At 46.0% G+C, this 14,841-nt stretch overlaps 1 protein-coding gene across 2 annotated transcripts in view; it reads right to left on the bottom strand.

Annotated features, from left to right (window-relative positions):
* Positions 1–14,841, bottom strand: part of pigk (phosphatidylinositol glycan anchor biosynthesis, class K) — a 76,722-nt gene that overhangs the window by 58,931 nt on the left and 2,950 nt on the right. For both annotated transcript variants that reach the window (XM_073915539.1, NM_001002149.1), the window contains 4 exon segments: positions 13,794–13,885; positions 12,443–12,578; positions 9,585–9,696; positions 9,410–9,506 (listed from right to left, as the gene is read on the bottom strand). In XM_073915539.1, coding sequence (XP_073771640.1) covers positions 9,410–9,506; positions 9,585–9,696; positions 12,443–12,578; positions 13,794–13,885 — 437 coding nt within the window.

Here is a 14,841-nt window from a genome sequence, read left to right as displayed (position 1 = left end):
TTGACTATTCATGAGAGCATGTGCTTTCCGAAGGCAAGGCAGACCTGCCAAGCTGTGATACCGTGTCCATGCACAGCACGCAGTATTTAGCCATTCATGAAGGGTCATGTGTGTTTGTTTCCATGATGTCCAGGGTTCGTTGCATGTTTTTCCCTGCGATGCTGTCAGGGCTAATGCAGCAAAGCTGTTGGTTTAAAGCAAACATTTTTTGTCGGGAGAGCTGTACGAGAATTAGAGAAGGGCAGACTTTGTCTTTTATCAGTTGAGTTCATTATCATTCAGACACATCACCTATATTCGAAGCATTGAGCAAGATAAATGTGGAGCTGCTTTTATCATTGGTGTCTTAATACAAAGAGCTGTATGACGAATCCAACAGCAACTACAATAATGTCGGCAGAAGGGAGTTATTATGGAGAGTAGCAAACAGCATTCGATAGTGGGTTTCATTGAACTATTCTTTCATGACTTGTGACTTTATTGGCAAGTTCATTAAGCCCCATCTAATAATAGGGGGTGATTTTGCACAGTCACTCTGCTCAGTGGTGGTGAAAATCTCTTTCTCGAACAAATGCAAAAAAATCTTGAAAAATGTTCACAATAAGTGTGAGCCTTAAGACAAATTTTTTTTTGTAAACTAGCAGCAGTTTTGCAGATTTGCACCAGATACATTATTACAATTGCTTCATATATATGTGTGTGTGTGTGTGTGTGTGTGTGTATATATATATATATATATATATATATATATATATATATATATATATATAAATATATATATATATATATATATATATATATATATATATATATATATATATATATATATATATATATATATGTGTGTGTGTGTGTGTGTGTGTGTGTGTGTATATACTGTATATATATATATATATATATATATATATATATATTTTTTTTTTTTTTTTTTTTTCTTTAGCACACAATTATCTGAGCACTAACAGTTCCTGTTAGTTATCCTCACAGTATTCCATAATCCCTTAAGAGTTACACATTCAGCCACTTGTTATAATTAATAATGGCCCGTTTCCACTGAGTGGTACAGTACGTTACGGTAAACTTTTATGGCCGTTTCCACTGTCAATCGGCATACCGAACCGTACCGTACTGTACCACTTTTTCTGCACCCTTTTAAAAGGGTACCAAACAAGAGAAAAGGTACCAAAAGGTGGAACTACACGTGCAGCTGAATGCTGATTGGTTACAGAGATCCATCACGAGCTCGTGTGGAGCTAGCCAGAATGAAAACAAAGGAACGTTCGAGGTTACAGAAGTAACCCTTCGTTCCCCGAGGAGGGGAACGGAAGTGCCATGAATGGGAGGATTCGGATCAGAAGCCGCTTATCTGGAGAGTATTGAACGGGCCAATGAATGAAATTAATTGGCAGCGTAAGCTTGCGCAGGTGTGTGACATCTGCAATCATCTCAGCATATAAGCACACCTGAAGCCAGCAGACGCCATCCTTTTAAGCTGAAGAGACTTTCAAACAGCTAAGGGACAGTCATCATGGCGACGGAATATGGCACTTCCGTTCCCCTCCTCGGGGAACGAAGGGTTACTTCTGTAACCTCGAACGTTCCCCTTCGGTTGGGGAACTTCAGTGCCATGAATGGGAGAATATGGAAAGCGCCATAATGACTGCACCTTACCAACACCCCCGATGAGGAGATAGTCAAGCAAGCGTGACGCACCCACATCATGGGGGGCGCGGTCCTCCAACGTGTCCCTGGCCCTAATTTATCCTACTTCAACAGAAGTTTTACGGATTTAGATATATTTTTTGGGAAGTCGTGAGCATCTAGATAATTCTAGGAAATACGACAGTACGTTGGGAAGCGTGCAATCCCGATAGGGAGGACGCTGCGGAGGCCATCCGTTACCCAAGGGGGGGATAGATGGCAGAATTTACCTATGGACTAGCCCTAAAAAGGGGGAGTACGCATAGCAAAGAGTGGTTAGCGGAGAGGGAAGACACGGGTCCGCCCAGGGGGGGGACTTAACCGTGGCGGAATAAGCATATGGGATCGCCTAGTGGGGATCACGCATAGCAGGCACCTATACCCAAAACGCGGGCTGACCAGCGGGCAGACCTACAACGTAGTGGGCCAGCAAGTGACTCCTCCGCTGAGTCAGTGCTGGGGGCCACGGAGGAATCTGCAGGGCTCACCTGACGGGGAACTTTACTGACAGATAAAAAAGGCGCACGTACCTCCGTGTTAGGGAGAATGGCGCAGCAAGCGTGTTTCAACACCCTACCGAGTTGTCTCCTCAATCACCAAAGGGTTACCTAATACCCTTGAGGAAACCGGCTCCACCCGCAGATTGTAAAACCTTGCAAATGTGTTGGGTGTCGCCCAGCCCGCAGCTCTACAGATGTCTGTTAGAGAGGCGCCGCGTGCACGCGCCCAAGAGGATGCAACGCTCCGAGTGGAGTGTGCACGTACTCCCGGGGGACACGGCTGACCTCGACTCGAATAAGCGAGTGAAATGGCATCCACAATCCAGTGGGATAATCTTTGTTTCGATACGGCACTTCCCTGCTGCCGACCGCCATAACAGACAAAGAGCTGCTCAGATGATCTAAAATTCTGAGTACGGTCCACATAAATGCGCAGAGCGCGAACTGGACAAAGTAAAGAAAGGGCTGGGTCTGCCTCCTCCGGGGGCAGCGCTTGCAGGTTCACTACCTGATCTCTAAAGGGGGTGGTAGGAACCTTGGGCACATAACCGGGGCGGGGTCTCAGGATAACGTGAGAGTAATCCGGCCCGAATTCCAGGCACGAGTCACTGACCGAAAATGCCTCCAGGTCCCCGACCCTCTTGATGGAGGCCAACGCAACCAGCAGAGCTGTCTTCAGGGACAGAAATCTTAGAGATACTGATTCGAGTGGCTCAAAGGGATCGGATCGCAGACTCGTGAGAACGAGGGCGAGATCCCAAGAGGGCATGAGAGGGGGGCGAGATGGATTAATTCGCCTAGCACCCCTAAGGAACTGGATGACCAGGCTATGCTTTCCCACGGTGCCGCCAGCTACCGCGCTATGATAAGCGGAGATGGCGGCCACGTAAACCTTGAGAGTGGAGGGCGTCTGCTGTCCAACTTCTCTTGAAGGAAAGAGAGCACAACACTAATCTGGCAATTTCGGGGGTCTTCTCTGCGAGAGACGCACCATTCAGTGAATAGACTCCACTTCAGGGCGTAGGCGCGCCTCGTGGAGGGGGCTCTAGCCTGAGTGATGGTATTAACCACCGCAGTCGGTAGGTTACCTAAGTCTTCCTCGCGTCTAGGGACCACACGTGGAGGTTCCAAAGATCGGGGCGAGGGTGCCAGATGGTGCCCTGTCCCTGAGAGAGTAGGTCCTCTCTCAAAGGGATCCGCCAGGGGAGGGCCGTCGCGAGGAGTGAGAGCTCTGATATCCAGGTCCGGTTGGGCCAAAGGGGCGCAACTAGCAGAACCTGTTCCTCGTCCTCCCTGACCTTGCACAGAAACTGCGCGAGCAGGCTCACTGGGGGAAACGCATACTTGCGCATGCCCCGAGGCCAGCTGTGGGCCAGTGCATCCGTGCCGAGAGAGCCCTCGGTCAGGGAAAAAAACAACTGGCAGTGAGCGTTCTCGGGGGAAGCAAACAGATCGATCTGGGCCTCCCCGAATCGCGCCCATATCAGCTGAACAGACTCGGGGTGGAGTCTCCATTCTCCAGGGCGTAACAGCTGTCGTGAGAGCGCATCGGCTGCACGATTGAGCGTGCCTGGGACGTGAATGGCGCGCAGCGATTTCAGCCGCGGGTGACTCCAGAGGAGCAGACGGCGGGCGAGCTGAGACATGCGGCGAGAGCGCATACCCCCCATGCGGTTGATATACGCCGCCGCCGCCGTACTGTCCGTCCTGACCAGCACGTGTTGCCGCTCCAGCACCGGTAAAAAGCGGTGGAGAGCGAGGAACACTGCCAACAGCTCTAGGCGATTGATATGCCAATGCAGCTGGGCACCCTTCCAGAGGCCCGCAGCCGCATGCCCGCGACACACGGCCCCCCAACCCGTGTTGGAAGCGTCTGTTGAAACAACAACATGGCTGGACGCCTGTCCTAGAGGCACACCGGCCTGTAGGAACGAGGGGTCGTTCCAAGGGCTGAGGGCGCGGCGACACAGCGCAGTAACCGAGACCCGGTGTGTGCCCGCGTGCCATGCGCGTCTGGGGACCCGATCGTGAAGCCAGTGCTGAAGTGGTCTCATATGGAGCAACCCGAGCGGCGTGACGGCGGCTGCGGATGCCATATGCCCCAGGAGCCTCTGAAAGAACTTCAGTGGGACCACTAGTTTGCTGTCGAGCTCCCTCAGACAGTTCAGCAACAGGCGAGCGCGTTCCTCGGAGAGGTGCGCTACCATGGTGATCGAGTCCAGCTCCATCCCGAGAAAAGAACTCCTCTGCACGGGGGCGAGTTTGCTCTTTTCTCGGTTGACCTGAAGCCCCAGTAGGCGGAGATGCCGAAGCACCTCGTCCCTGTGCACAATCAATTGCTCCCGCGAGTGGGCTAAAATCAGCCAGTCGTCGAGATAACCGAGTATGCGAATGCCCGCGAGCCGAAGGGGCGCTAGGGCACCCTCCGCGAGTTTGGTGAAGACCCGCGGAGACAGAGAGAGCCCGAAGGGGAGGACCTTGTACTGCCACGCTCGACCCTCGAACGCAAACCGCAGAAATTGGCGGTGGCGTGGAAGAATGGAGACATGGAAATACGCGTCCTTCAGGTCTATGGCTGCAAACCAATCCCGAGGACGAACGCATTGGAGAATGCGCCTCTGCGTGAGCATTCTGAACGGCAGCTTGTGCAGACAGCGGTTCAAAACGCGCAGATCTAGGATTGGCCGTGACCCACCGCTCTTTTTGGGTACGATGAAGTATGGGCTGTAAAACCCACTCTCCATCTCGGCTGGAGGAACCGGCTCGATTGCACCCTTCGCCAGGAGGGCAGCAATCTCCTCTCGCAAGACAGGGGCGGACAGGGGGTTGACCCTGGAGAAATACACGCCCGTAAACTTGGGGGGCCGTTCCGCGAACTGAATCGCGTAACCGAGTCTGATTGTGCGTATGAGCCACCGCGAGGGGCTGGCCCGCGCTAACCAGGCAGGCAGAGCCCTCGCTAATGGAGTCATCGCTACAATCGCTGACGTACCAGCGGTGGGGCAGCGCGGAGTGGGTGTGCTGATCCGGGAAGCACGAGGGTCCCGCGGAAAAGCTGGAGGAGAGCGATTCGCTCTGGCTCCGCACCCTGACTCCGGAGAGGGGGCTGGAGGGCTGAGGGAAGGGAGACCGTCCCCCCAGCGCTCGTGAGCCACTGGCGAAGCACGTAGAGTCTGCGAGCCGGAAGGCAGCGCGTCCCGGACTGGCAGAACTCGTGCAGTCACATCCGGGGAAGGGAAAAAGTGCTCTTTTACTGATGTTTTGGTGGCACTGAAAAGTACCGTTGTTATCGGGGCCCCGCCCTCCAGCGGGGAAAGAGCAAGTTTCCTCTTCTCCGGATGGCCTGTCTCAGGGACGCTTCGCGGTCCGTTTACCGGACTTAACGGCGCCCTGGGCAGGAGGGGCTGCCTGCTTTCGAGGTGAACGCCGCGCCCGCTTGGCCGGAGGCGCAGGCGGGGGCGGGGCAGCACTCGTTGGCGGGCGCCCTCGGCGAGGAACAGCGGAGGTGGATGGCTCGGCGGGCGGAGCGGGCTTACGGCCACGCCGATAGATGACATTGCCCATCGCATCCGACTGCTCTTTCACCGCCTTGAATTCCTGGGTGAATTCACCGACGGTGTCGCCGAACAGGCCAGCCTGGGATATGGGCGAGTCAAGAAAGCGAACTTTGTCAACGTCGCGCATATCGGCCAGGTTTAGCCAGAGGTGGCGTTCCTGAACCACAAGTGTGGACATCGTCCTCCCCAGCGCACACGCGGCGGACTTAGTAGTCCGAAGAGCATAGTCGGTCGCGGTGCGCAGCTCATGTAATAAGCTTGGGTTGGACCCGCCCTCGTGCAGCTCGGCCAGCGCCTGCGCTTGGTAGCGCTGGTAGGTGGCCATCGCGTGCAAAGCAGAAGCAGCCTGGCCCGCAGCCTTATAAGCTCTGGCTCCGAGGGAGGCAGACAACCTACAGGCTTTGGACGGGAGGCGGGGCAAACCCCGCCACGTAGAGGCGCCGCGCGGACAAAGATTGACCGCGATAGCGCGCTCCACTGACGGGATCGCCTCATACCCCCTGGCAGCTCCGCCGTCAAGGGCGGTGAGGGCGGAGGCACTCGCAGCACGGGCAGAGAAAGGTGCCCTCCAGGACTGCGTGAGCCTACTGTGCACTTCCGGGAAGAAGGGGACGAGAGGCTTCGAAGGCTTCGCCTTCTGGTCCTCTACGTAGCACCCATCTAGTCGGTCCGGCCGCGGAGCTGGGGGATAAACCATCTCCAACCCCACGGCCGAAGCAGCCCGGGAAAGCACGGCTAACATGTCCGCTTCAGGATCCGATTTGACAGCGCTCACCTGCCCGGAGGGGGCGAGCGGGTCCGGATCTTCGTCGGACAGTGAAAGCCCACCCTCCGATGCCGCGGAGGACATCTGATCTCCGGTGTCAGCGAGTGTGAGAGCTACCATCTGGTTAGACGGATCACTCTCACCACCCGAAGCTTGGATGGAGCGCCGTGAGGAGCGAGAGGTCCGCGAGCCCGTGGGCGGCGGATTAGCTCCCGCTGAAACCCTCAGATCTGCCCGAGCGCCCGCTGCTTTTTTAGAACAGGAGGCAACTGGGGTGGCTCGCTCTCTTGCGAAAGTTAGCCGCGATCTTAGCTGTGCAACGGTCATGGCATCGCAATGACGACATGAACCGCCCGCGAGCACCGCATTAACATGCTGGACCCCCAAACATGCAATGCAGTGATCGTGTCCATCATCCGGAGACAGGAAACCCCCGCATCCAGAAACGCACAGTCGGAGCGCCATCCTGAAAAGGACGTGCTGCACGACTGTGTTGCTCTTTTAGGAAAGTTGCAACTATACGCACCGCTCTGGAGGACCGGACCCAAAGAACCGCAGGCAAGGGAGTAACCCAGCTCGACCGTCTGCCACCGCGAAGACCCACTCTGGACCGGGAGACACACTCGTTCGCTCTGAAGTGCTGATCAGCAAGAGGAACCCTCATCGACTCACTCAGAAAGGATCTGAAGCGAAAAGGATGGCGTCTGCTGGCTTCAGGTGTGCTTATATGCTGAGATGATTGCAGATGTCACACACCTGCGCAAGCTTACGCTGCCAATTAATTTCATTCATTGGCCCGTTCAATACTCTCCAGATAAGCGGCTTCTGATCCGAATCCTCCCATTCATGGCACTGAAGTTCCCCAACCGAAGGGGAACCGATGTTACGGTTTAACTGTTTAACTGTTTTTAACCTTTCCAGATGTAAGCTATTCACGTTTGCAGATTGGCAGATTTGTCACGTTTTCACAGCAACAAAACATGCCTATACCAAATAAAGATTCCTATTACTTGGTGCATTAGTAATTTTAATACTTGTGTAGCAGAACAGTATATAACCAAAATTATTCATTCATTCATTCATACATTCATTCATTCCTTCATTTCCTTTTCAGCTTAATCCCTTTAATAATCTAGGGTTGCCACAGCAGAATGAACCGCCAACTTATCCAGCATATGTTTTACGCAGCGGATGCCCTTCCAGCTGCAACCCATCTCTGGGAAACAACCATACACACTCATTCACACTCATACACTATGGACAGTTTAGCCTACCCAATTCACATGTCTTTGGACAGTGGGGGAAACCAGAGCACCCAGAGGAAACCCACACGAACGCAGGGAGAACATGCAAACTCCACACAGAAACCCCAACTGACCTAGCCGAGGCTCGAAGCAGCATCCTTCTTGCTGTGAGGCGACAGCACTACCTACTGCGCCACTGCATCACCTAACCAAAAGTAATTTAAAAATATATATAATTTGCATGTCATTTACAAGATTCGAACCCGTGTAGTAATAATCAACCTTAATCTAACTGAGCTATTCAAGACTACACATGAGCTGGTCTGTTTTAATATCTTTATCAGTCAAAATATGCTTCGCTGTGGTTGTGGACAGAATGTTAAACTTGTTTCCATAGACCCATGTTACTATGTTGTTTACATGTACTCGCGTTAACATGTTTCTACAAACTCTTCCGCTGACAATTTCTCAAAATAGCTCTGAATGACAAAACGATGTTTTATCAGTTCGTCAAACCATGATTTTTATAGTTGTAGACTCATGTTAACCTGTGCCTTGGACTTTCCCACCAACCTGCTTATTTATCCTTTACAGTCAGTTTCATAAATATTGGGAAATCAACACAATTCTAAGATTTTTGGCGCTGTACACCATGTAAAATGGGTTTGAAATGAAACAAACAAGATAACTGCAAGTCAGCTTTAACTCATGTATTTACATCTAAATTAGATGAATGACGAATTACAGTTTCTATGAGTACCTCTCACTTGTTAAGGGACCAAATGTAATGGGACAATTGGCTTTCCAGCTGTTCCATGGCCAGCAAGCAGGACTACGCACAAGGCATGCACCATGGATCACGCTAATCACTTGACGCAGAAGTATAAATCAGCCTTTACCTAGGACAGTACTCCAGCTATTTTACAAGTGGTCCCTCCATTCATTACCACATCCTTCTGCATTTTAGTTTCAAGCAGGCTCAAGTAACCTCACTGCTTAAGAAACCTATGCTGAGCAAATTTTCTCTTGCAATTTTTGCCTTTTATATCATCCTAGTAACCAAACATTAAACCACATTTCAGTATATATATTTAATGCTGCTATTAAAAATCTCAGTATCGACTTAAGAGAGAATTACAATGCATTTAGAAAATTTTAGAATCGATGCAGAATAGATTTCTCAAATAATTGTTCACCACAGCTTTTCACTGGCAGGAAAATGTTTGCAAAATGCAACAACTGAACTGTAATCTGGACTCTTGGACATGTATTGTGATACTTATCTAATTCTGATTGTTAAAAAAAACATTTTATGTGCTTTTTTGAGCCCCGTCACCACAAGATTTTGTCACTGTGTATATATCCTTTCTTGAGAGATGTAAACAATAATGGTGGTCTGTATTTCCTGTTTCCCATTTTTAATTTCCACAGCTTCCAAGAATCCAAAAAGGTCCACATATTAATAAATAATGTTATGAAAGCAGTTTTAATGTTAAAATAAGATTGAATTGCCTCTTGTTACAGTTGTAAGTTATGAAATGTTCACAGGCCAATGACATCTCCACACTGAAATGGTCCATATGTCAATTAAAACATAACAAATGTGAAAGTTCATGCATACCCACTGCAACTCTCTCTTACCGTCTCTTTTGCCACATCTGCTCAAAAGCATCAGCTAACTCCATGTTACTGATCTCCTCAGAATCCTGGAACTTCAGGAAGCCGTTTCCACCATGACCTGTGAAAATGAAAAATGGCTGATTCAGAAAAAGGGATTATTTGAAATTGCCAGTAACAAGCGTGTAACCAGTCTGACCTGTCAGGTAAATGAGAATGTTACTGCGGTCGTCTGACAGCAGACGTTTGGATCGAGGGGTACTGAGAGGGAGACGCCCCGTTAGGACCCGCAGAAAGTTCTCTACCGTAACCTGCAAAATAAAAAGAAACCAATAAACAACTATCACAAAAGAGGAAGAAGTTGCTTTCCGGTCTAACATTAGGGGCCCTATCATACACTCGGCGCAATGTGGCGCAAAGCATGGCGCAATAGTCTTTTGCTAGTTTCAGCTTGGCGCAAGAGTCATTTTGAGGCGTTGCGCTACGCTGTTTAAATAGCAAATGCATTTGCACTCATGTGTGCGCCCATAGGCATAGATTTTTCATTAGACCAAAACAAACCCGGTCTAAACTCTGGTGCAGAGTTGCGCCTCGCTTACACACTGCTTAATATGCACAAGAGAGCAATAGGCAAATATATTTACATATGAAAAAAAATTTAAATATTAAGGATATATATAGGATATAATAAGAATAGATATAGGATATAAATATAAAGGATTAAATTATTACAAAACATATTTTCTAGCCTACATAAATATGAAAAACCACTGCTTTTATGTCTTCATCTCGGGAGGCTTTTTCAGTTCATTCATAACAATTTGATTTTGTATAATGTTATTATTATTAGCAGTATTAATTATTATATCTATATTTATATTTATTTTATTAAAAACAAGCTTAGATTTGCCCACCTGTCAGGTTTTAGACCATAAGGGGCATAGCATGTGTTTTAGAATATAACTCCGGTTTTTGAACACACTTCGTTATTATTGTTCATTTATTCGTTTGCTGTAAATTAGACCTGAATTTAGAAATAGTTTTGAAACTAATATTTGCGCTTAACAAACGAAATTAATTATTTATAGACTAATTGATGTCTGTGCGTAAAGGTTTCCCTATCCACGAGAGCGAAAGTGAAAGTAGATCGATTATCTCTCATTCTTGTGCGGTAGATGCTCTGTTTAACAGTTTTCTGTTAAAAAAAACTGTTAACTGTTTGCTTGTGAAATGCTCAGTTTTTCAACTTCCACTTACTTTACGTCCTGTAAATAGCGAGTGCGCTTATGGCGTGACGCAGCTGTCTCTTAAAGGGAATGGGAGATGAGACTCTGATTGGTTTATTCTCAAAACACACCAATAACTCATTAAGAAAAGAAACTCAACACTTTTAGACCATGTGCCACGGCGCAAAGCGGATTTTCCCGTCCTTAAATTAGCAAAAATGCGTTCTGACACGCCCTGAAAGCCTTTTCGCCCTGCGTTTTGCGATCTGCGCATGGACCGTCAAATTAGAGCCCTAGAACAGTCAGTGCGGATCCATTTTACCTAAGCACAAATTCTGTTTAGAAATGGCTAAACGAATAGATGTAGTCATATACACTATATTTTTGGCCTGGTCTGTTATTTACATTTGAAAAACAGTAATGGGTAAAAATGTACCACGTGGCGGATCTAGTGTTACAATTTCAAGCCTTTGCCTTTAGCTCTATGGATTTTTCAAAGATAAATGTTTTACTGAAAATGTATACTCACCGGGCATTTTATTAGGTTCGCCTTACTAGTACCAGGTTAAACCCACTTTTGCCTTCAGAACCTATCCTTGGAGGCATAGATTTAACAAAGTACTGGAAATATTCCTCAGAGATTTTGATCCATATTGAAATGATAGCATCACACAGTTGCTGCAGATTTGTCGGCTGCATATTCATGATATTCATGATGGAATCTCCCGTTCCACCACATCCCAAAGGTGCTCTATTGAAATGAGATCTGGTGACTGTGGAGGCCATTTGAGTACAGTGATTCGCACTTTATGGTGCGTTATTTAGCTGGAAGTAGCCAGCAGATGGGTACACTGTGGTCATAAAGGCATGGACATGGTCAGCAACAATACTCAGGTAGGATGTGGCATTGACACAATGCTCAATTGGTACTAGTGAGCCCAAAGAGTGCCAAGAAAATACACCACCACCAGCAGCTCGAACCATTGGCACAAATCAGGATGAATTCATGCTTTCATGTTGTTGATGCCAAATTCTGACCCTACCATCTGAATGTCGCAGCAGAAATCGAGACTCATCAGACCAGGCAACATTTTCCAATCTTCTACTGTCCATATGTGTTGAGCCTGTGCAAATTTTTAGCCTCAGTTTCCTGTTCTTAGCTATAAGGAGTGGAACCTGTTGTGGTCTTCTGCTGCTGTAGCCTATCCGCCTCAAGGTTGGACGTGTAGTGCGTTCAGTTTGTGCTCTTCCGCATACCTCGGTTGTAACAAGTGGTTATTTGAGTTACTGTTGCCGTTCTATTAGCTTGAACCAGTTAGGTCATTCTCCTCTGGCATCAACCAGGCATTTTGCACCCACAGAACTGCCGCTCACTGGATATTTTTTCTTTTTCAGACCATTTTCTGTAAACCCTAGAGATGGTTGTGTGTGAAAATCCCAGTAGATAGCAGTTTCTGAAATACTCAGACCAGCCTATCTGGCACCAACAACCATACCACGTTCAAAGTCAAATAAATCACTTTTCTTCCTCATTCTGATGCTCGGTTTGAACTGCAGAAGATCATCCCAATCATGTCTACATGCCTTGATGCATTGAGTTGCTGCCATGTGATTGGCTGATTAGAAATGTGCTTTAACAAGCAGTTGGACAGGTGTACCTAATAAAGTGGCCGGTGAGTGTATATTGATCAGACATGGTGGTTCATTTTCCCTTTCATTTGTTTAATTTGGAACTCTTTTCATTAAGTTTAAAAACTGAAACTACCTGTCCAGGAAAAGCTTTGAACATTCAGTATTACTACTGTTAATTTAAAACCAAAAGCAGCTTCACCTCATATCCGCGGTAATCCACCTCCACGTCGTCTCCATACACATTGAGCTCCATGTTCTTATGACTGAACACAGTAGCTGGTTTGGGGTTTCTATAGTTACAGGCCATATCATCGGCTAGCATCAGAACAATGTGACTGAGAAAGCAGAGCAAACACATTTAATCAGACCAGACAGGTAGACTTTCACTGTGGATAGAGACACAAGTATCACTGCCCTATTGTAACAAGACATGCACAAAACATAAATAATGGAAAGCAGTGGATAACATGTGTGACTACAACAAGAATGCTAGCATTGTAAATTGATTATAAACAACAGATTTGTCCAATTAAATCAAGAATCAGGAGGTGAGTTTAACGGCCCATTTCCAATGAGTGGTACGGTACGGTTCGGTTCGCTATGCTTTTATGGCCGTTTCCACTTTCAAAAGGTAAAGAACAGTACCGTACCACTTTTTGGGTACCCTTTCACAAGGGTACCTAGCACAACAAAGGGATACCAAAAGGTGGAGCTAGACGCGGTGGGGAATGATCTGCATAAAACAAAATCCACATGAATTGTGCAGTCTCACTCAGATCGCCCTCCAGCAGCAAATCCCTGACAAATCATCTTGGATCAATTTTACTAGTTTGTGGATGTTTTATTGAGGCATTTGAAACATAAAAAAAGGAATAAGATGAGTTAATAGTCTCTTGCTTGCCTGTTTAGCAGATCACACCACAGAATAAACAATATATAAGCCTTGAAATGTATACAATGACATATATTATGCAGATAGTTCATATTTAATGATATTAGATGATAGGCTAGGTGCATTTATAGGTTATATTTTCAATTCACAATTTGCAATATATTAAAAAAAAACTATTCTTATGCATGTTTTGGTTGCATTTACATTGTATTGACCACCAGGTGTCCCTATAACACATGGGCTTCTGAAGGCTTCGAAATATATTTTGCAAAGCAATTGGTTCAATTGTTTTCCCCATCGCTAAACGTAACAGAGAACAAAAAGGTGATGACAGAACATCGACAACCAGATTTATGATCATGTATTATGATTGACAATCCAGACCAGATGAGCATTCGTCGGCTCACATATGCACGTTTAAATATCTTCAGATTGCATATTTGAGTATATTCAGTGCAAATCACAGAACAGGAAAGAAATCAAACATTGGATTAAAAAAAAACATGATTTGTCATGCTGTTATTGATCGCTGTTCATGTGACTAGCAACATAGAGTACATAGCTTAACAATCTCACTTTGAATTTGTCTTTGCTGTCTTGGTTTTTAAACATAAAGAAGAAAGTCTTCAGCAAAATGTATGTAAATGACAAAGTTTACCTGTCGGGAATGCCCAGTCTCTTAACACTCCTGTATACTGAAAGCGTGTTCGCCACATGCCGATAATTAAACCAGAATCTAGAAGTGCAGACCTAAAAAGAAACAAAAGTTATGACATGTTTGAGGAGATTAAGCTCTAAATGAATGACAAAATATTGTTAATAATTAATCATTCGTTATTATTATTTCTACATGGATATATTTTTTTTAAATAGCAGAATAAAAGTCCAGGGCCTCAGCAAACTTTAAACCTTTACAAATTGCAAACCTCAATATAAGTAACTTTCTGTAGTAGTAGTTGGTGTAGCACTTGTGATTTATTATTATTGTCAGTTATCATTACTGTGTCCTTTCTTTCTTTTTACTTTCATTTTCACTATCATACATTAATAAGCATTGTTGTTACTCCCTACCTCTGACTGGTTTCTTTCTATATGTTTTATTTATATCTGTGACACTTGCTTCATTTATTGACTGTTATTGTTCCTTATGTATGTACTCTGACCTGTCCACCAAGTTACCTTCACATGCATACACACACACACACACACACACACGCACGCACACACGCACACTCACGCACATACCAGTACCTGACTATATTGTTGTTGTTTTTGTTTTGTTTTTGTTTTGTTGCTTTGTATTTGTTATTTGTTGATGTTTTCTTGTATTTGTATGATTTTTGCATATTCTAAAAAAAAGAGTGTATATAAAAAAATAATAAAATAATAAATTGCAAACCTATTTGAGATAAACCAGCTAACTACTAACTAACCAACCAACTAACCAACTAACTAACTAACTAACTAACTAAAAAACCAACCAACACTGTCAAAAGATGAATCACATTCAAAATAAATGTTAGAATTTACATAATATACACAAGTGTACTATGTATATTTATGTATACATGTATAAATACTAGGGCTACATGATATTGGAAACATCTGACATTGCGATATTTTATTTTTCTGCAATATGCATTGTGTTGTACAGTTTCTATACAATTTTACAAAATAATTGAATAGCACTATTAGGAAATGATTTA

The sequence above is a fragment of the Danio rerio genome, chromosome 2 (genome assembly GCF_049306965.1).
Source record: "Danio rerio strain Tuebingen ecotype United States chromosome 2, GRCz12tu, whole genome shotgun sequence".
Classification (NCBI taxonomy): domain Eukaryota; kingdom Metazoa; phylum Chordata; class Actinopteri; order Cypriniformes; family Danionidae; genus Danio; species Danio rerio.
Note: the sequence above shows the minus strand (reverse complement) of the source record. Positions and strands in the feature narration are given on the sequence as shown.